The 21,044-nt window shown below is 48.9% G+C and overlaps 1 protein-coding gene across 4 annotated transcripts in view; it reads left to right on the top strand.

Annotated features, from left to right (window-relative positions):
• The window catches only part of LOC149347437 (uncharacterized), a 49,072-nt gene extending 28,743 nt beyond the window's left edge, over nucleotides 1-20,329 (top strand). For all 4 annotated transcript variants that reach the window (XM_089587104.1, XM_089587102.1, XM_089587103.1 and 1 more), the window contains 3 exons: nucleotides 3,816-3,959; nucleotides 14,336-14,455; nucleotides 20,102-20,329. In XM_089587104.1, coding sequence (XP_089443230.1) covers nucleotides 3,816-3,959; nucleotides 14,336-14,455; nucleotides 20,102-20,233 — 396 coding nt within the window. In that variant the 3' untranslated portion in view covers nucleotides 20,234-20,329. The remainder of the gene's footprint in view (nucleotides 1-3,815; nucleotides 3,960-14,335; nucleotides 14,456-20,101) is intronic.
• Nucleotides 20,330-21,044: the final 715 nt, after the last annotated feature.

Below are 21,044 nucleotides of genomic sequence, written 5' to 3'. Positions count from 1 at the left end.
TCTTATTTTTATTTTAGCAATGCTGGTGTTGTGGATACGTCACCGCAGCATACGTCGTGATAAATTTAGAAATATTTTAATAGGTGCCCAATTATTGAGCACAAACGGATTTTGGCTGCCTTGTGCGTTAGCGGCCTACTTTTGAGGCCCACCAGTTCGCGTGCCAATGAGAGGGGTCGTCGCTCTGACATATTCTAGACCAGACGCATGGGCGAGATTTGTATTTCGAGAGCTCCTCGCAGGGACAGCTTCGGTATTGCCGCAGTACACTGCACAATTCTAAGCCGAGTACGCTCGTGTCCAAAATTTATTCTTAAAAATTGTTACGGTGGGAGGGAAACGCAAGATGAGGGACTTCGAGTGTGCAATGATGAAAGCAGGATCGGGAAAAACGTTTGCGGGTCAGAAGATATGCTGCGAATTCAGGAACTGTTGTTGAGCAGTGACGTGCTCTCGCTCCCAAAGTTTGCGGAATAGAATTTGTCGCCTCGTTGTACAGACATCTGTTAACATGGCATTTTCGGGCTCTTCACTAAAGTATGGGAGCACCTTAGAAGAGCTTGATGTCAAACTGGGTAAGGCAACTGCACTTACTAGCGCTCTTCAAGAAATAATTGCACCAGTTATTTGTTATAAAGCAAAATGTAATGTATACTTTGCATAGGTATTCGGTGCATATTTGCGCAAATGTAAAAAATAATCAGTATGCATACGGAGCGGAGTGCGTACCTACATTTGATGCCTTGTTTCGATGTTGCACTTCAAATGAGGAATGATTGAATTTGGCGTTTCAAGGAGTGCCGTTCTGGTGCTTTAGTACACACATATACACGTTGTTTCACGTAAGACATCACACAATTTTTAAACGTAGGCCTTTTGAGTTAAAAGATAGCTTTGAATAACATTTAATAGTGACATTTTTAACGACCACAATTAGGTCCTTTTAAATAAGTGAGTCGTGTAGCCCGCCGCAAGTAATATCAGGTTTTAGAACCTCAAAAGCGCGGTTAGCCTCGGCGCTGCAGCCCAACAAATTTTGGCTACATCGCTCCAAAAATAGATGTGCTTTAGAGAAGTTTCCAGACAAAGCAACCTGCCCGGTGCATGTATAACTCGTCAAAATAGGCAATAATTTATTTGATCACAGCGCCGAGGTCAACCGCGTTTTCCACATTTCAAGAACTGAAACGGGTATTACTGACGGTGGGGTACACGCCTGTCAGTAATTAAGGAGCCTAACAGTAACAGTAAAAAAAGTTAGCCATTCGGTATTACATAATCAGCACGCTAATTAGCACGTCCTAGCTTTATTCTGATGTACCACATCGCTGACAATGCTATTGGGAAAAAAACGCTCTTTTAACTCCAAAAGCCTATTATTAAAATTTGTGGAATGTCAGAGGTGAAACAATCTGTGCAGATGTTCAACGGTAGGCTTGTAGAGACTGTATAGAGAGCATTTTCGCGAATAATGCGAACGGACTGGCGATGAGCTGGCTTGACGTTGAAGCCATCGCTACCAGGAATTCACGAAAGCGGTCTAGTTCACTTGTTTTGCCACAAAGAATACCCTGCGGCAGCAAGGGCTCTACGTAAGAACGTGACCACTCGGCTTTCGTGCCACGCAAACGTGTATATGGACGCACTGGCGTGTAGCTCTGCAGGCTTAGGTAGGGTAACTTTTGCGAAAGTCACATTTGGACTTTGCAGTTCGTTTTGACAAATATAGTACTGAACAATAGAAAGCTCTAATAAAGTTCAGGTTCTTTTCGCGGATCACTACTTTAGGGTGCGCGTCGATTCAACGTTGGAAGTGAAGCAGACAGCCAGAAGATGGACGAGCGATGGGACACGTACGAAAACAATATAGAAAGAAATATACAAAGAAGAACCACATGCTTTGGACAGAGCTTCCTAAGCTGACTGACTGAATAAGTGGCCTTCGATGTCAATGCCCGCTATTCACTGTTTCTCGAAAGCCGGCACCTCTCCACTTCCTTCGACGAAGCCTGACCGAGAACAACATAACAGCTAGCAACAAGCTCTTAAGTCACCTTATCCGAAACTTCTAGAAGCGGGTGGCTTTTCCAAGAAAGAGAAGAGTCACCGAAGTACTCCTTGATAGCAGCGTCTCCCTCCCGCTCTTTCCTCGAGAGGCCCGCGCGCGCCCTGCTTCCCCAAGGTCGCGGGGAGAGGAAGACCTGGACCCTGCTGTGAGATGCGTCTATGGTTGCGCGCGGCCTGCAGAGCATTAAATTCATCACCAAATTTATTATCAGTGACTGCAAGACCGCAATAAATAATTTCTGTAAATGTCGTATCTCTCCCGTCACCCTCCACATCCTACAATCTATCACGCACACTCCTCCCATGCAGGGAACGGGCGGCCTACTCACACGCCCGAAGCATTATCTATCCGGGCGGGGCCCAGCCCCTATCCCCACCACGGAGCGAGGTTAGCGAAAGACTGATTGACCCCTTATCAGGACATCACCCGAAATTACCGACTTGGACAGGTCCCTACACCGCACGAAATCTCCTAGCGCCAGCTTCAAACGAACGCCTTCCCGAAACGCACAGTTCTCTCCCATATCCACCCTACCCTCTCCCCTCCCAACTGTACATTCTGGTGTCGCCACGCTACCCTATCCCACATCATGTGGACCTGCCCTATTACCCCCTTCCGCTTAATCACTACCGAGGTCCAGCGAGAGACCGGGCGGCGCAGCTCGGAGCTGGGCTTTCAGGTTCGACTTGTCCAACGGGCTGACGGGGTCGCCTCTGCGCATAAGCTCTTACCCATCCGGCGGCCGGGATGACTTGCTGCGTTATAAGGGACTCCGGTCTTTCACTCAGCTAATAGTTTGTCTGCCTGTGTTTGTTCTTCTTCGACGCGTGCTCCGCGAGCTGTAATGGTCATGCAGATTATTTTCAGTTTTAAAGCTCCTTACAAAAAGCGATCAAAACTGTAGATTATGCAGATATTGGCACCCAAAAGTACTCTGAATTTTGGTCATTTCCATAGGCGCGCATTGTTTAAACGTAGAATGGTTTTGGAGCAACCGATGGACGAGACATTCAAACGTGGCTGCGTTTGAGTTATACAGGGGGTAAGCTATACGATCTAACCCGTGAGAAAAAACCTCGTCCGTTGTCTGTACGATCAGCTGTACCAAAATATACGACTTTTTCTAATGAAGCCGCACAGGCTATAACGCCTAGGGGCGCTGCTAGTAGCATCGCAAATTCCTGATAACGGCAGTCCATATCCTTTTTGTGAAAATTTTTTTCGCGTCAATTGTTTTTTTGCTGAACCACTTTTTTGTTGTGGTGTCTTCCAGTCCCTTGCTCATTTATCGCGAGCCCTTTTCTTTTTCATTGTAAAGATTATAAAGTGGTTATTTCGGCCTTTGTTCACATTACAGAATGCGTTGATCTTGATAAGTGTTTGAAGTTTTCATCGATAATTTCTTTATCTGTTTCCCTGTCATTTATTACCGATGTCTTTTTTGGTATTGGATTTAATGGCGCATAAACAGCTACGGCTATTATGCTCCAAGCTCATATTACCTATGTATGCGTGTGTAAGCAAAACAAGTAAGTATGGGCATCAGTGTTGGTTGTTTTCTTAGGGCATTGTCATGAGGTCAAGGTGAAAGCGCTCGGCGTTTTCGAAGAAATGGGCTTGTTGGCCAATGTACAGTTGTTCCTCCCTTCTGGAAGCATGCAATGGTGTCTCGTGTGCAGCGCCGCCGTTAAGCTGGATCACACTCCGAGTTTTTCTCTACTAAACTCATGCTTCTCTCAAAACGCAGGCAAGCCGAGGCCGGCTTGTGCCAAGCTTTCCCGCTGATCCCCGTGGGCCTCTCGTCGAGCTCATTTCGCGGCCCGTCGAACGAGTAGGGCAGGCAACCCGGGTTTCATCTAATTCCACCACAGCGAAGAAAGGGCGGAAAGAGGTCAGTAAGACGATACCATAATCGTGCTACGCAGCTTATCTTTTTCCCTGTTATTCAGGCGTCAGCCTTACTTGGCCCATTGTGAGAAAACTTGTGTGTGCATGTGTGTGTGTGATAACACTCGATGATACACTTAAAAGAAGGCAGTTAAATTAATGATCGGTCACGCGAGGTTGCTCGGAAAGAGTTCCCTAGATCGCACAAGTCTCACGGGCGGCAGCACCTTCCATCTCAAGAGAGTGACGCTGCGCTTAACCGCTGCTGCACTGCGCCAGGAGGACTCCTAGGAATCTGCACTGTGCATATACGGGCATAAACCCATCAGCTATCACGCCATGGCCTTACGGTGGAGCGGGGACCGCAGTACGGCGGCGACTGCCTTCACATTGTTACCGCACCACCAGGACGGCTGCGGCGGCTGCGTAGAGCCATGCTGAGGTAGGATTGGCGGCTGCGCGGCATCGGGTTACATCACGCCGAAGCGCGCGCGGCGACCGCGTTCATAAAAAGACCGGGAGGGCTTGCGCCTTCTCCCCCGTAAGCAGCCTTAAGTGTGTCTGTCGGGTTTTTATGGCTGTTTACCAGCGGCCTGCTTCGAGATATTCGTACTACGGCGTTACGCTACTGGAAATGGCGGCTGTTATTTATTGATTTTTTATAGGTTTTATAAATAAGAGTTTAAATTTAGGCAAAAAACGTTATTTTAATGTTTTAGACCGCAATATCCTCAAAGCAGAAGTGAACACAGTAATCACACAGACCATTGTGGTAGTCTAGGAAAAAGGCCTAAAACGAGAGAAATTAAAACAAATACGTCCTTGAAACGAGAACCTGGTTATTCAATGGAAATGGTTTGATAAGAAATTAAAAGCTATATTGTGAATAAACAGAGAACAGACAATAATTATTTAATGAGAGTGACAATGTACGGAAGCAGCAATAATTTTGCTGATGGCAAAGTTGTTCGCAAAGCTGTAAGTCCGAGACTGTAGAGAATAACAATATTGTCACTTCATGGAAGACGACCAAGTTGGCACTGGCGCGGCACGGAGCGCTCGCGCCAGGGCCTCCGCCAATAGATCATTCCATCGCCATACGTCATGTAGTCCTTTCTTCATGGGCTTGCCGTCACGTAACAGTATGTGTTGAAAGGAGATGTTTGCCTGGGAAGGTGGTGGCGCCTTTTGGCTGTTAATAGTGATGGCTAAATATGGGCGTCACAAATAATGAAACTTACAATTACATGAGTGATAAAAATTGTTTTGCGCTGAATTACTTTTGTGTTGCTCGATATCTGAAAATGTTATTTTTATTTTTACCTGCCGAAGAGTAATGATGCAGATGAAGATAAATAATCATCTCAAAATTGTCTTCATTTGTTCAATCAATCAATCAATCAAACGTTTTTATTTTCATCACAAATTGATGAGGGTTGGTTCAGCCAAAAAGTGGAAACAACTTCCACTTGAAACAGCCTGAACCCCCCGTATACATGACTTGCAGGGCGGGGGGACACGTGTACAAAACAAAACAAAAAAAAGAACACGAATAAGATTTGCGTGTGAAATAAAGAGCAAAACATTTGGCACTTAAGCTGTACATTCTAGTAATACAAAAAACATGTCAAGCAAAACGGTCACTAGATCTCAAATATAAAAAAAAGTGCGTCAAGTGATTAAAATGCGGTCTCAGGCACAAACAACATAAATAACATTACAATCGTAAACATATGTCCCGGATGTCTCTCTGATTGCAGGTGTCAATACAGACGTTGTTCAAGGTAAGCTTATTTAGCAGTGTTGGAACGCTATGGCGGAGCATTTGATGACCATATGTAGTGCGTGAAAAGGGGATCCACCAAAATTCAGGATTTCGAAGAGTATATGCGGGGTCATTTGGTTTTAGCTTAGTGGATTGTTCGATCAGCTTAGTGAGCGTTTTGGTGAACGAGTCCTAACAATGAAGGCACACTTAGCCTAAGCATTATCTCACTCATCTGTGTGTAGAAACTAAAACTGATGTAGTTTCTTCGTTGTAGACAGTAGACTGTTATCGTTTATGTAACTTCGTTTATTGCAAGATACAAGAAACAATCAAACTGTTCGTTAGGAGGGGAGCAAGAGCTCGAGAAATTACATGCTCATCGTTGGGGCTCCCCGATCGTTCTGCCCTTTTCCAATGCCCCTCTAGACGGAACAGCTCTCCGCCTGTCTCAACCTTTGGCCCCTCTCCCCTCGGGTTCCCAGAGTCCCGTCGCCCGAGGGGAGCCGCCGCCGGCCATAAACAAGCGAGAGGTGTCTGGTTTTCGTCTCGGGAGGCGGGCTTAAGAGAATGACATACAAAAGACACACAGGGTAAAAAATGAAAAGAAAACATAGTTTCAACACTGCCCCGCCGAATGGGCTTGCTCATTCTACGTTTCCGAAAACTCCAATGGGTACAGTAACTGAACAGGGCGTCGCAAAGTCCTCCCCTGCGGCATCCTGACCTCACAAGAACGAACCTTGCCGTCTCGCCCAGGAAACACGGCAGCGATGACTCCAGTTTTCCAGAGCAGTCGCGGTTGATTCTCTCGAACCAAAACAACCTCTCCGACTCGGGGAGTCACAGCTCTGGGTCGTTTAGAGGCAAAGGCCGAGCGTAGCTGCCCCAAGTATTCTCGCTGCCATGTCTGCCAGAAAAGATTTAGCATTCGCCCTCTCCTCTTCCAGAGCGCCCGGAGAGAAGCGGCGGACGCTTCGATAGCTCGTGTTTCAGGCGAAGGAAGAGCAGTCAAGCGTCTTCCCGTCAGGAAACTGGACGGCGTGAGCGGAGCACCGTCTTTAGGGTCCTCATATGTGTACGTGAGGGGCCTAGAATTTATTACTGCCTCCACCTCAGCCAGGATTGTTGACAGCTCAATGGCGTCTAGGCACTGGCGTCCGATCGTTTTTCTCAGCGCGCCTTTCACGCTACGGACCAGCCTCTCGTAGAATCCGCCCCACCACGGTGCTCGCTCCGCTATAAATTTCCATTCTATGCCGGAATTGGCAAAATGGTTCTGAGTTTCAGGGTGCCGCAGGAGCTTCCACAAAATGCCCATATCTTTTGACGCTCGTTTAAAAGAAAGAGCGTTGTCAGAGTAAATAGTTCGGCACAAGCCTCTGCGTGACACAAAACGACGGAAAGCTTGTAGGAATCGTTCTGTGCTCATGTCTGCTACAAGTTCAAGATGCACGGCCCGCGTCACAGCGCACGTAAAGAGCACGATGTACGACTTTACGGTCCGACTGTTCTCCTTCACCATGAGGGGACCGGCAAAGTCGAGGCCGACGACCTGAAACGGGTCCGCTGGGGACGTCCGGTCAGGGGGAAGCAGCCCTGTTGCTGCGTCGAAGTGCGAGGCACTGTGCCGTTTACACACCACACACGATCTCACAACACTTTTCACAAGCTGACGCCCCCGCACAATCCAGTACTTGTCTCGCAGCTGCACAAGTGTGTCTCTTGCGCCTGCGTGAAGCAGCTGTCGATGGGCTTGGTGCACCAGCAGCGTTGTGTAGCGATGATGCTTGGGGAGCACAATCGGGTGTCGCTCGTCGAGTGTCGTCTCTGTGGAACAGATTCGCCCTTCAATCCTCAGTAGGCCGTCTTCGTCTGTCCACAGCGCGAATTCTTTCAAGGCGGAGTCGTTTTGGATGCGGCTGCCTTTCTTTGTGCTTTCCAGTTCCGCAGAAAATGCTGACTGCTGAACTCTTCTGAGCCAAAATTTTTCCGCATGTTCGATTTCTGCTGCAGTCAAAGGGCCCGAGTTCCTGTCAGCAGATCGCAGATTTCTCACGAACCGGAAAATCCAACCTGTTACTCGATTCACTCTAGATACAGAGCTGAATTCTTTCAGATCCAGCAGCTCATCTTCTTTATCGCAGGTGGAGTTTAAGACACCGACCTCCTTTTTCTGCTCAAGTTCTTCAACAGTGAAGTCGCCTTGTTGAGGTTCAACCGGCCATACCTCAGCTGACCCTCTTATCCACTGCGGCCCGTTCCAGCATAGCTCGCTGGTCTTCAGTTGAGTCGTACTGCTTTGCCGCAGAACAGGTTGATGGGGTATGTAGTAAACTCTCTGAGAGTCGTCGCAATGTGCGTCTGTTTCCTTCTCTGCTATGTCTTCGTCAATTAGACGCCGCATTTCGTAGTCGTAATCTCTCATGAGACTCGGGTTACTGCTTAACCGCTTCGTTAAATACCGAAGGCGATTCTCTGCTACTCCGTGGTTGTCAGACATTTCCACATCGTCTTTCCAAGGAAGCTTTACCTCATAGCGATCGTTGATCTTCTTGATACTTTTAGTAAAATCTTCCAGGGATTTGGAGCCTGAATTTGTGGTCGATGTGTCTGACACACCGGTGTTTTCCAACTCCCAGAACATCTTTAGAATCGGAGCGGTTTCTCGATCAGCCACGGTCGTTCTCATGACAAAGGCATGTGTGCAAACTGTCTCTTGACATTTGGACAGTACTTGGCCCTGAACTGCCCAGCCAAATACCGTCTCGACGGCAGTCAGCTTGCTGGGCAGCTTTCTCACCCTCCCAGTGATGCATTCCCAATATTGATCGCAGCCAATCAGCACATCAATCGGTGTGCCGTCGTTAAGAGTTGAATCATCGCCCAAAGGAAGCATCAGATCTTGAAGTGTTTCTCTGATCACTTCGTTGGGGCAGGGGATAACCTGTTCACATATGGAAGGTATTTCTAGGGCTTCGATTTTATACTGCGCTTTTGGGTCGTCTCGTCGGAGAAGGCACACTTCAACTCGCCTGAATGTGCGTCTGGTCTGTCCTCCTCCAAATACTCCCACCGACAGTAACTCTGTCCCGAGCAATTTGCACCCGAGTTTTCTGGAGCAGTCTTCCGTTATGAAGGTTCTCTGACTGCCGCTATCAAAGAGAACTCGAGAGACCTTTCTTGCTTTAGTCCCCTTGTTCAAGGCTGTAACAGTAGGCATTAGGACTGTGCGGTGAGTGGGGTCCTTTTCTGCTCCTGAGGCATGCAGGCTCACTGGCTGTACCCCTTCGTTGGCCGACCGTGCGTTCTCGGCATCGTTGATAGCAGGGTCGCACATCGCTGTCGCATGTCTGCGTTTGCATCTCTTGCAATTGATCTTAACCCTGCATTGCCTTGAACGATGTCCATGCTTCGTGCAACGAAAGCATCCGCCTTTCGCTGTGAGGATTGCCTTCCTCTCGTTTACTGTCATCTTCGACTCGCACTCTTGACTTTCATGTCCTTTTGAGTCGCAAAACACGCATTGCATGCAGTTGGCTGCACCATGCAGGGTTGAGGCCGAAGAAGGGTGAGCGTTCCCTCGATGCGTTCGTGCCTTGTGCCCATCAAAATAAGAAGCAGGCTTACCATGTGCGTCGTCGGGCCTGTCTTCCAGCGTCCTTTCGCGGCTCTCAAGCTCAAAGCGGAAGAATCTGAGCAGGGAACGAAGCGGCGTCAACTGTGAGCTGTCCGACGACGATGTCGTTGACCCTGAATCGTCGACCACCGAAGACGTCGCTTCCTCTTGAGTCTCAGAGTGTGAACGATGATAGTCCAAGATCATTTCCTTCGGGAGAGCGCGGAGAAGGACCGGATACAGCATCGCCTGGTAGCCGTCTTCATCGATACCCAGCTCCTTCAGCCCCCGCATGTGAACCTGTATCTCATCGTAAAGCCCTCTCAAAGCTCGCACGTTCCTTGCGGAGAACACAGGTTTCACATCGATTAGGCCCTGCATATGATCCTGAATCAACGCTTCCGGATTTCCGAATCGTTGTCGCAAGATGTCGACCGCGTCGCTGTAGCAATCACCTGATGCTTGCAGTCCGGCAATTGCTGTCAAGGCCTCTCCGCTCAGCAGCGTCTTCAAGTAATTCAAGCGGTCGATGTTAGAGAGTTCCGTGTTTTTGTGGACTGCCACCTCAAATTGTTCCCAGAATGGCTGCCAGTTTTTTCGTTTGCCGTCGAATTTTGTTAGTTCCAGCTTCGGTAATTTAATCCTTAGAGCCGCGGAAGCGCTACCAACGGTAGCTTGAATCCGGGTTTCCTGATTTCTGCTTGCTTGTTCGGTTTGCTCTTTCTTGAGTTTTAGTCGGCAAATGCAGGTAGCAATTTTGTCACTATACTCGATGACCTGCTCAAATTCAGCCTCCGCTTCATCTTCTTTGATATTTGGCTCGATTGCCGCGTCTACCTCGTTGAGCTGTTGTTTGACCAATTGTAGGCGTTCAAGAAGCACGCTCACCTTTTCGACGGTGGATGCTTCTTTAGCAGCCAAGATGTCGTCCGTTTCTTTGGTCAGTCGCGTCGCCTGGCTTCTGACGGCCTTCCTTTTTTTCTTGAGAACATCCATGTGGCTGTCGTTGGTACGCTGAGTCGTTGGGTCCGGTCGTTGTTCCTGAATAATCCGTTCCCGGGTTTCGGCACCAAAATGTGTTTTGTAGAAACTAAAACTGATGTAGTTTCTTCGTTGTAGACAGTAGACTGTTATCGTTTTTGTAACTTCGTTTATTGCAAGATACAAGAAACAATCAAACTGTTCGTTAGGAGGGGAGCAAGAGCTCGAGAAATTACATGCTCATCGTTGGGGCTCCCCGATCGTTCTGCCCTTTTCCAATGCCCCTCTAGACGGAACAGCTCTCCGCCTGTCTCAACCTTTGGCCCCTCTCCCCTCGGGTTCCCAGAGTCCCGTCGCCCGAGGGGAGCCGCCGCCGGCCATAAACAAGCGAGAGGTGTCTGGTTTTCGTCTCGGGAGGCGGGCTTAAGAGAATGACATACAAAAGACACACAGGGTAAAAAATGAAAAGAAAACATAGTTTCAACACTGTGATTTGCTAATAGCTTGAAAGGCCGGACTATGTTTAAGCTTGCGTGTTACTGGGCCTGCTTTACGACGAGACGAAGCACAGACAAATAAATGCATAAACGCCATGATCAACTCCAAAGCTTTCGGATACTGTGTGGACACAATTTTCTGGGGACAGTTCAATTTCCAGCTCGGTGGTGGTGGTGGAAAACATTTATTTACAGATAAACTTCGGGAGGTGAGGTATGAGCTGACCCAAAGGGGGCCAGCCCTCACAAGTACTAGGTGGAGGTCCCTAGTTCGGGACCCCAGTGGCGTCGGCCGCTGCCCGGGCTCGCGCGACCAGGGCCCGTTGGGCCAGCAGGTCAGAGCAGCCGAGCAGGGTCGCCTCCCAGTCCTCCAGGGTTGGGTTGGGGTGAGGGGGGATAGCAGGGTTGGAGGGGCAGGCCCACACCATGTGGTAGATGTCCGAAGACTTCTCCGCACAGTGCGGACAGCTGCCAGAGAAAGAAGGGTCAAAGTGTTTTAGAGCTGCCGGGCACAGCAAAGTATTTGTATATAGGCGAAGCAGAAGCGGCTCCTCCGCCTTTGAGAGACCTTTACACGGGCGGGGATAAAGACTATGGCCAGATTGATAAAGTAAAGAAATGTCTTTAAACGAGTAAGCTGGAGAGAATTCGAGTTCCTGATCGTCGGGGTCGGAGGGGAATGTCCGGTGAGAGAGCGCGCGGGCGGCGGCGTCAGCTGCCTCATTTCCCTCAAGGCCCATGTGAGCAGGAGCCCAAACGATACGCCGGTGAGCGGGGTCCCCGGTATAGACGCTGTTTTGGAGAATGCGGTAGGCTAGATACGGTACCCAGCCCTGCTCGACGTTCCGACATGCCCCTCGCGAGTCGGAAATAATTGTTTTTGAATTGGAATGAGATGCAGCCAAAGCAATGGCGACCTCCTCCGCGTGTGTTATGTCACGGGCTCGGAAAGTAAGGCCGTTCACTGTTTTGGACTCGTGGACGACTGCGGCCGTGAACCATCCCCCATGGTGGGGGCCGGAGGCATCCACGTAGAATACGCCGGGTTTCGATCCATAGTGGCGGGCCAGGGCTTCCGCCCGCGCCAGGCGCCGGCCATTATGGTCCTCACGGTTCATGTTCGCGGGAAGAGGGCGCACGTGGAGGGCGCATCTCCACTGGGATGGAATACGTACGCGCTCTTCCATGAGAGTGGTGTGTTGGATGTGTAGTCGGGCAAGAAGGCGGCGACCCGACGATGTCTTCGAGAGACGTGTGTATTGGTTGGTCAAGTGGGCTTCCCGGAGCTCCCGAAATGTGTTCACCATGCCCAGCCCCAGGAGGCGTTTGTTGGAGGTGGTCACGGGGAGGTCCAGAGCCCGCTTAATAATTTTGCGGAGGATGACTTCGAGTGAATCCTCGTCTTGCTTCCGCAGGTGGAGGTATGGAGTCGAATATAGAATTCGACTGGTTACAAATGCATGCGCCAGCCGCAAGGCGTCCTTACATCGTAACCCCCCGCGCTTGTTAGAAACCCGGCGGACTAAGCGGCCCACCTGGTCCCCCACCTGACGGAGTTTGGCCAATGTTGTTTCTGACCGTCTGTCTTGATGTATAAAGAGCCCCAGTACCCGGACTTCGATTTTTTCAGGGATTGGACCTGTCTCAAGAGACAATGAAATTTTGGCTGTGCACTTTGGTGAGGGGCGTATGTGCACAAATTCAGACTTTTGGGTGGAGCATTGGAGGCCGCAGCGACGAGCATAACGGTCCACTATGGTCGCCGCCTCCTGCAGGTTGGCCTCAATGTCTCCAAGGCAACCCTGTGTGGCCCACAGGGTGATGTCATCGGCGTACAGAGCATGCTGTACACCGGTGACAGCGCCCAGCTGGGCCGGTAGGCGCATCATAGCCAGATTGAATAAAAGGGGAGAGAGCACCGCGCCCTGTGGTGTACCCCTGGTTCCTAAATGAAAAGGGCCATGTTCCTTATCCTGGATTCGAATGTAAGATTGTCTGTCTGTCAAAAATTGCCGAATGTATTGAAAGGCGTTTCTGCCGCAGTTAGTTTGAGAAAGGTGGGTGAGAATGGTCTCGTGGGTAACGTTGTCGAATGCTCCCTTCAAATCCAAGGCGAGTACGACCTTGTCATTGTGAGCGCATTCGACGGGGTCAAGGACAGCCCGATTGAGTTGTAGCAGGACATCCTGTGCAGATCTCTGTGGGCGAAACCCGAACATGGAGTCCGCGAAAAGATGTTTGGATTCCATGAACTCGGACAGCCTGTCGCGTACCATCGCCTCCATGAGTTTGCCCACACAAGAAGTCAGAGAGATGGGGCGGAGGTTGTCCGTGTTGATGGCCTTTCCAGGTTTAGGAATGAAGGTGACCAGGGCGGTCTTCCAGTCGATGGGGAGTGGTACTTCCCCAAGCCAGATTGAGTTAATGTAATTCAGTAAAGACAAGTATGTCGGGTCGGGGAGGTTGGCTAACAATTTGACTGTAATTTTGTCCCGACCCGGAGCGGTGCCACGTTTCATTTTTGCCAGGGCCGCCCTCAGGTCATGGAGCTGGAACGGTTGATCCAGCTCAACGTTCTCAGAACTTGCATAAGAGTACGCCGGCCCGCGGGGGTCCTGGGTGGTGCACAAGTACTGGTCCCGGAGCTTGTGCGCCAACTGAGTTGTGTTGCCCTGAAAGCTGTGTATGGCTCTTTGGAGGTGTTTTTGAGTTTCCGTGCGTGTTTGCGTGGGGTCAATTAGGGCGCGAAAAAGTCGCCACGTGTTCCGGCTGGACATTTGCCGCGCGGCCGTGTTGCATCGTGCCACCCAGTTGGAGTCGGCGAGTTGGGCCGCATACTCAGCCGCTCGTTGAGTGAGCTCGGCGATGCGAGCTTTAAGTTTCCGGTTGTGCTTCTGCCGACGCCACCGACGGACGAGGCAATGCCGGGCCTCCCAGAGGTGGAGCAGGTGGTTGTCCACATCAGAAACCGCCTCTGAGAGCTGAATTTGAGTTTCGGAGGAGCGAACGCTAGAGACCAATTGTTCTGACCAAGACTGGTAGCCTTGTTCATGTATTGGTGTGGCAGTGTTATAATTTTGCCTGAACTTGGTCCAATCTGGGAGTCGGGCTTGTGTTGTTGGTCGCGCGAAAGGATAGGTCCTAATCGTAATGTTCAGGAGGCAGTGGTCGCTGCCGAGGGTTTCCTCGGTGTTGACCCAGTCCAGCTCGAAAGCGTGTGTGAGCCGCTGACGACGACGTGGCATATAGCGCTGCATCCAAATATGGGCACGTTATCTTAGCGTTCTTTTTCAAATGGCTGTGTCTGTGTGTGGAGTCTTCACGCTCTCCGCAGCTCTTCATATGCAGGAAGCCGGTACACTGAACAGGAGGGATGCGTGTTGCCGCTTTGCCAACTACTACAGCGCCTCTCAGAGATGCGCTTTTTCACCGGCTCTAGACTTCACTTCTTCCCGTACCCCGAGACGTGCCTTCATAAGGGCGCTTATAGACACCTTTGCTTTGGTGTGCCGTTATAGGTGCAGAGGAAGATCATAGCCCGAGTGCGGACACCCTCCCTCTCACATCGCCCAGTGGGAGGTGTTGCAGTGCAGCCTGTGCGAAGGAGCATCAGCCTTTCCGTGCTGCATACCAGCAAGGTGGGTGGTGCTCAATGTCCGCGTACGTCGTTCGCTACTTCGACTAGTCTTTGCGTTGGAAGAACCGTGACGAACAGTAGAGTTAAACCAGGATATAACCACTCTTCTATTTACCACAAACGACGTTCCGTGCAAGTGGCATGTACGAACGAAGCAGTTTCACAGAAGTCGACTTAACAATTCGTTCGACCACCAACTAACAGGGCAAAGCGAGGGAGTAGTTTCGTGCTAGTGGTGCCCAGCGCTCCAGTAACGAAATAACTGCAAAAGATATGTTCCAGTGTGCTGCAGGCAATTAAATACCGCTGGGATTTTGCCGTGCCACCCCCCTTGGCGTTTTTGTTTACGCGCGCTGTGACATTAAGTGTAACACTACAGACCCGCTGCTAGTAACGTGTGCTCCCACCAAATGACGGAACTGCGAAAGCTGCACTGTTTAATATACGTAGGCGCGGTGTGTGCTACTTTTATGCACTGACATTCGGCGTCAGTGAGCTGAAATTGAAGCTGTAGGGGAAAAAAATTCAGGGGCACTTTGACTGTCTAAAGTGCGTAGAGGCGAAAGCGTTTTCCGCACCACCTTGCCTACATCACACTGGATGACTTCACACATAATTGATGACGAAGTTATGACAAATTACTAATTAGTGACTAATTACTGATTAATGACTAAATACTAATTAACTGCCAATTAACGACGGTTTAGCTCAACTCCCACCACCTCCAAGTGAAAAGTCCCATACGGTGAAAAATATTATGTACTCAATGATAAATTCGGTGTTCCGACGGTGTTCTTAAGTTCACACAGCATATACAATAGAGAGAGGAGAAAACTATTTTTTCAATCAAATTCGAGGAGGTTTTAACCTTCAAAGGTAGGATTTGAACAGGATCCCTTGGAAACTGGCAGCTCCCTGGGCTTGAATACTTCTTTTTCCTTTATGGGTCTGAGCTTAGCATCAGACTTCCATGTTAAGTCATTCTAATGGTCCCTGAGTTGTTTTCTAAGTGTGTGCATATTCGTATTATGTGTATCATGTTTACCTGTCCTTTGAAAACTTGTGTTTATCATCGTACTGCCCTGGATACACTTTGCTTTTGCGGGTTAGTGTATTAGATGTTTCGGCGCTGCGTTCTTCCTTTAACAGCTTTGGGCGTGCAGTGTACAACGGGCGCAGCTATCGAAACGAAAGATAAGCAGCCCTTGTAACTCTTCACAGTTGCGCCTACAATTGGCATCTTTTCTGTCATTCCGACAATTGCACGAAGCAGACGGTAAAGCAGTAGTCTATGCGAGGCGTACGGGAAGCTGTGGTAAAGAGTTATCTAAATGGCACCATTATGCGCAATCGGCTGCAACTTACATCAGACTCAATCATTCCAGGCTTCATAGTGGCCCCTCGTCCCGCTACAGGCTTCTCATTATTGTAAATTTCACTGCTGTTCACTTTAACGCCCCTTTTGGTTGAACGTGTCCACAAAGAAATTACTATTCAGCTTAATTCTTCAGGCCCAAACTCTGAAAGCTTCCTTTCCTTCGAAGTCTTCCTAACCTTACGTGAGGCCGCCTTTCCGCGAATGTTCGATGGAGGAAGCCAGCTTACTCTGAAAGCTCCCCTCGCCTCACCTCAAGTAAGGAACGCATGCCGGGTGTCTGGGTTTGAGGGTTCCTTCACATCGGCCAATAGGACGCCGAGCAGGAAGTTGCATTCCCGCGGCAACAACAAACATGGCGGCGCCCTTCGAAGCTGGGCCCCTCGATTCGGACTGAATTCGTCGTCGTTACTGCGTTGTTCAGTGCGTTCGCTGGCCATAAATGGGCCATCGGTCTTTCGCTTCCTTTCATCTCGCCTCTAAGGAAAGTATGAGTGATAAATTTGCTTTATTTTTCTATTTAGATTGGCGATTCAGCCGCTTTTAGGCTTAAGACCATCGGTTTGTTGACAGAAGTAGTTTCCGTCTTAACAACCAGATGGCGCCACTAGGCTGAGCTAGGCGGAAAACTCGTCCACCTGATGCAAAGGGAATAGCCACATAAACGTCAATCGTCATGTCATTGCGTCGCTGTTTGCATAAGCTGAATTAAAAGTGGAAATTTGAGAAACGTTGTAACGTCCAGCAAAATACCTGCGTTTAGCGCACGTAAGCATGCACACGCTTATGGTACATAGACAACGTCGATTTATGCTATTTGCTAGCCATATCTCTCACGCCACGAGCGGCAACGTGGTGGCCGGGAGGTCGGCGGCGGCGCTTTTCGCTCGCTGTCGGCGCCGAATGCCGAAGTGTGACACAGCCGCACTGGTGCGGAATCTGAACGCAAATTCTTCCACTGAGTGCACTTCCACTGGATTCACCGCGTCGCGAAGCGACCTGGCTGTTGAAGGATACAGGTACACTTCATCGAATGCGTATTCACAAGCACGGTTAAAAAACTGCTTGTAGTCGCCCGCGTAGCGGTCAGTCCACGCTGCCATTTTCTCCCGCCTGCTCAACTGCGCTCACGCCGGGCTCGCGTCCTTGCGCCGCGTCTCGCCGCCCGCGTGAGTGTGCGGAGTCACTTGTGGCAGCAGTGAGGTGAAGCGCTCCTCCAGGGCCAGGAGCGACGTAAGGACGCATGAAGGCAGCTGGCAGCTGCCTTAACTGTGAGGAGGCATCAAGGACGACCTTACTTAGGGCGCCTCAGTAAGGAAGCTTTCAGATTGGCATGAGGGCGCCTCACTGCAATGAAGGCTTCCTTACTGAGGTAAGGAAGCTTTCAGAGTTTGGGGGTTCAGAAGTGTATGCATGGAACCACGAAGTGAAGGCTACGTTTTGCGGTTACCGGCTCAGCATGCACAGTGCACTCCTCGAGGCTTAGAAGCACCTCTAGGCAGCGATGAAAATCAGTTTAATTTCATAAAGTTTTGGATGTACATGCATCTGCACTCGGCGCAACCTCGGTGATGGCAAGCGCTGCTAAAAACAGTGTCGTCGCTCGGCAGCGCACCCGCTACGGCCACGGTTGCGCGAGGTTCTAAATTTTGAAAAAAAACTTCATTTTCATGAGTCATCATTCACTTCCTGGGTTAACAATGGAGACCATTAAGCGAATGTGTCGGCAATAGGAGAAGCGGCAGATTAAGATTTACTTCCTTTTGTACTGCCCTTGTCGTCGCTCTGACGTCATATAGCAGACAAGCTTGAACTACGTAATGCCAGGGCCTGCGGCCACTTCTGCTGATAGCAGCAAGAGTGCAGTCGTCACAGACGACTATAACGTCATAACCACGTCGAGAATAAAACTTTACACACGGAAAAACATGCAATTCAATGAGAGATCAAGATAAAAGTGCAGTTAAGAGAACTGTGTTTTCGTAGAGGTATGCAGCTTCGAGAAAAAAATGTCTTTTCAATGTCCGGAAGTGTAACTCGCCCTGCTGTGTCTTTATCGTGGCATCTGCTCAAAAAGAATGGGGAAGTGTGATGAGGTGTGTAAATCTTTGATGTGCACGTTTCTATGAAGATGAAATGGAAACTAGAAAACTAGACATAATATTGTCTTCACAATTACCTTGACATAATCATTTCCTGATACCTGCAGTTGAAACCTAAATTTGTTCTGCGCACATTATATCACTGAAGTTTCAGCTCAGTGGAGTCCATATTTCTTCCGTCATGTCGCACAGCCCATGCCGAAGCATCAGCTTTAGAGTTTTAGCTCTGACTTGCTCATACCCCAGTTTAGCATGCAGCCGTCGTCGTTGCCGTCCAGAGCGCCACCTTCCAACCAAGGCAAGTGGCAAAGTACAAATAGGAAAATCCTGCTGTCCACTTTTAGGGGGATATCATAGGTAGGTGGTGGACGGCGATTGGTGGCTTTGTGGCTAAGGTGTCCGGTTCAGGTGCAGAGGTGGTTGGTTCGAAGCCCCCAAAACACTTTCTAGGTTATGACTGCAGTCTTGGACAAGTCTGAAATTCCCTCCGGCTGTCTGATTTTGCGAGATTTAAATATGTCTGTGAGATATCTATTGCGGTCAAAGGACAGCAAACGAACAAGAATTCTTTAGAAGGGTATATGCTTGTGCTTGTTGGTTCATATTTTAACGGTAAAAACGTAGCGCAGAGACGAGGACACAAAGACAGACAACCCACGGCGCTAACTTCCAACACTGGTTTATTTCAGAAAGGAAAGTTGATTTATATGGACATCAAGACCAACACGCCGTCAAAGCATGCGCTAGCAAAGCGTATCAGCCAGATATGCGAGCTCTTTTGCCAGCAATGAAACTGAGGGGGTACTAACACAATCACCTTTCAAAATTGATATCCATTCCACTTCTATGATTTCTCGTGTCAACCGGTTATCGCAGTGCAGTGACACCCACTGCCGTGAGTGTCACTGCATACCGCTTCTTGAACAATGCATGGTTTCAAAAGTGCACAATAAATGTTCTAAATGTGGCAAAATGTTGGCCACATTTACCAAGATTGGTTGTGGCTGATTTACTAATCCCTTTGCTTGTGGCCACAGGTTCCTGCAGCCTTTCAGATAACGGCAACTATAGCTCGGTGCGGACTCCAATTCCGCCGTATCCATGGTAAAATTCGCTCAGGCAACAGTTGGGGAATATACTCTTTCCGAAAAGTTATCAAACTCGCTCGTTTTAACAAAATACCTTTCATCACAACCTTAGATTTTTTTCTTTTTCTCTACTGTTGAATATGAAATAGCTTAGATGGTTCCCTGCACGCATGAATACCTCACTAATATATTAACAAAAGCCTAACCATGTTACTTGAAATTCTTGAAAATGTTTTGTAACCCACCTCTGCTCTGCCTCTAACAAAAGTGAGGGCAGTATTTGTAAATAAATGAATAAGCAGCTGATATCATTACAAAACTAATATCAATCCCTAACATTTATTGCATCAGAATGATCTTTATTTTACTGTATTATTTACTGTATATTTCCAACTGGTTGGGTTTCATAAATTAGAGTACACGCATGTGTGCATGTACGTGGCTAGTTTGAGCAATTATCATCCTTGTGATGCCCAGTAATCCAGAGACTGAGAAAGTCTTCATGAGGGGTGTTATGTAGTGATTTTACTGTGAACATAGTGAAGCACCCGGAATGCACCAATGACGTCGGTTTCGAAATGAGTATTTGTGCATCATTTCAGGATGTCCCTTTGAGCAAGCGGAGAAGGAAAATTTTTATTCATCTGCAAGGGCTGAGAGTTTGAGAGTTGTTGATAGCACTAGGTGTCCGGAAACCCTCCTTGGCCTGCTTGGCGGCCCGGATTTGTACCAATTGGGCCGGAGCTGAGCAGAGTGTCCTTGGTAAGAATTACTAGCAGCCAGTTTGTCATTCATCTAGACACAGGTGTATCTTTGTCACTCATGTACGCAGCTTCACTTACAGCGATAAGCAACATTGGGTTACTTTCTCAAACACTGCCTGAAAGTGGAAACACTGCTTTGACTTTTCAGAGAAATTGGTATTGAATGCTCTTAAACGCAGCCCCACAGACCTACAAACCACGAAGTCAGTGCACATTCCCGCAGACTTAGCGTCCGCACTCCGCTTTTCTTCGTGTGCTTCGAGCAGCTCAACTCTTGAGCGCTGTCGAAGGTTTTTCTTCTGTGCGTTGCATTTGCAGCTGTCCTGCAGTAAAAGCGAGCGGGTGCTTCTCATCATGACAAAAGCGAGTACCATGTCAACGCGCACTGGCCTGATGGACGACATGCAACGACGCACAAGCATGGCAGTGGCTAGGAAAAAAAGCACATAGCAGTGCCTGCAAACCACCGCCAACGTGGACTCGCCATCTTCTTGCTGCAACAACGCCAGGGTTGTCCACCTTTGCTGCCTACCTGAGGCACCATGAGACAAAATAAATAAATTTATCCAACAAAATTTTTGTGCATGAGGTGAATGTTCATTGAGAGGAAATGTACATGTACATTTATCCTCCCTCCTCCTGGGTTGGAGAAAGGAAGCTTTCGACGAATCCTTGTAGGAATTACAGTGCGGCGTTACTTCGCGCCGGCGTAAATCAACCTTGCGTTTATCTTGAAGATACCTAATGCAACTAAGTTCATCCTGCCCGAAAGATCTGCTGAGGCACTACAAATGCCGCATGTTCTCTTGGACCTATTAAGGCGGAAGCCTTTAATGCCTTATCGTTGTAAGCAGGAGTTGCCGACAGAAATGTCACCCTTCTCAATTGGTCGAAACGGTCGTGAGGTCACAGTGCCCATGCAACCATGCAACCAATTAAAGCGATCGTATAGTGACGCTCTAAGTAAGTGGGAATGAGTTTAGTTCATTTATTAATCACCCAGTTAGCCTAATTAACTTTTCTAGTCAAGCCATATAAATAAATAAAACTGACTAGGAAATTGGCCGAGTTCGGGAATCGAAGCCCGGTCTCCGGAGTGCGAGACCAGCTTGCTAACCACTCCGCCATGCCAGCTCGATGGTTTGGAATGAACAAAGGCGCGTCTCTTCCCATTGCGGCGAAGTTTAGGTGTCCACCAAGATATGCGAGACAGATATATTTCATTTCCTCAAAAACCAATTTACTGACGAGCAAGGCGTAC

The sequence above is a fragment of the Amblyomma mixtum genome, chromosome 4 (genome assembly GCF_055824585.1).
Source record: "Amblyomma mixtum isolate Tamu chromosome 4, ASM5582458v1, whole genome shotgun sequence".
In the NCBI taxonomy this organism is placed as follows: domain Eukaryota; kingdom Metazoa; phylum Arthropoda; class Arachnida; order Ixodida; family Ixodidae; genus Amblyomma; species Amblyomma mixtum.
The sequence above is the reverse complement of the archived record's forward strand: the minus strand, read 5'-3'. Positions and strand labels throughout refer to the sequence as shown.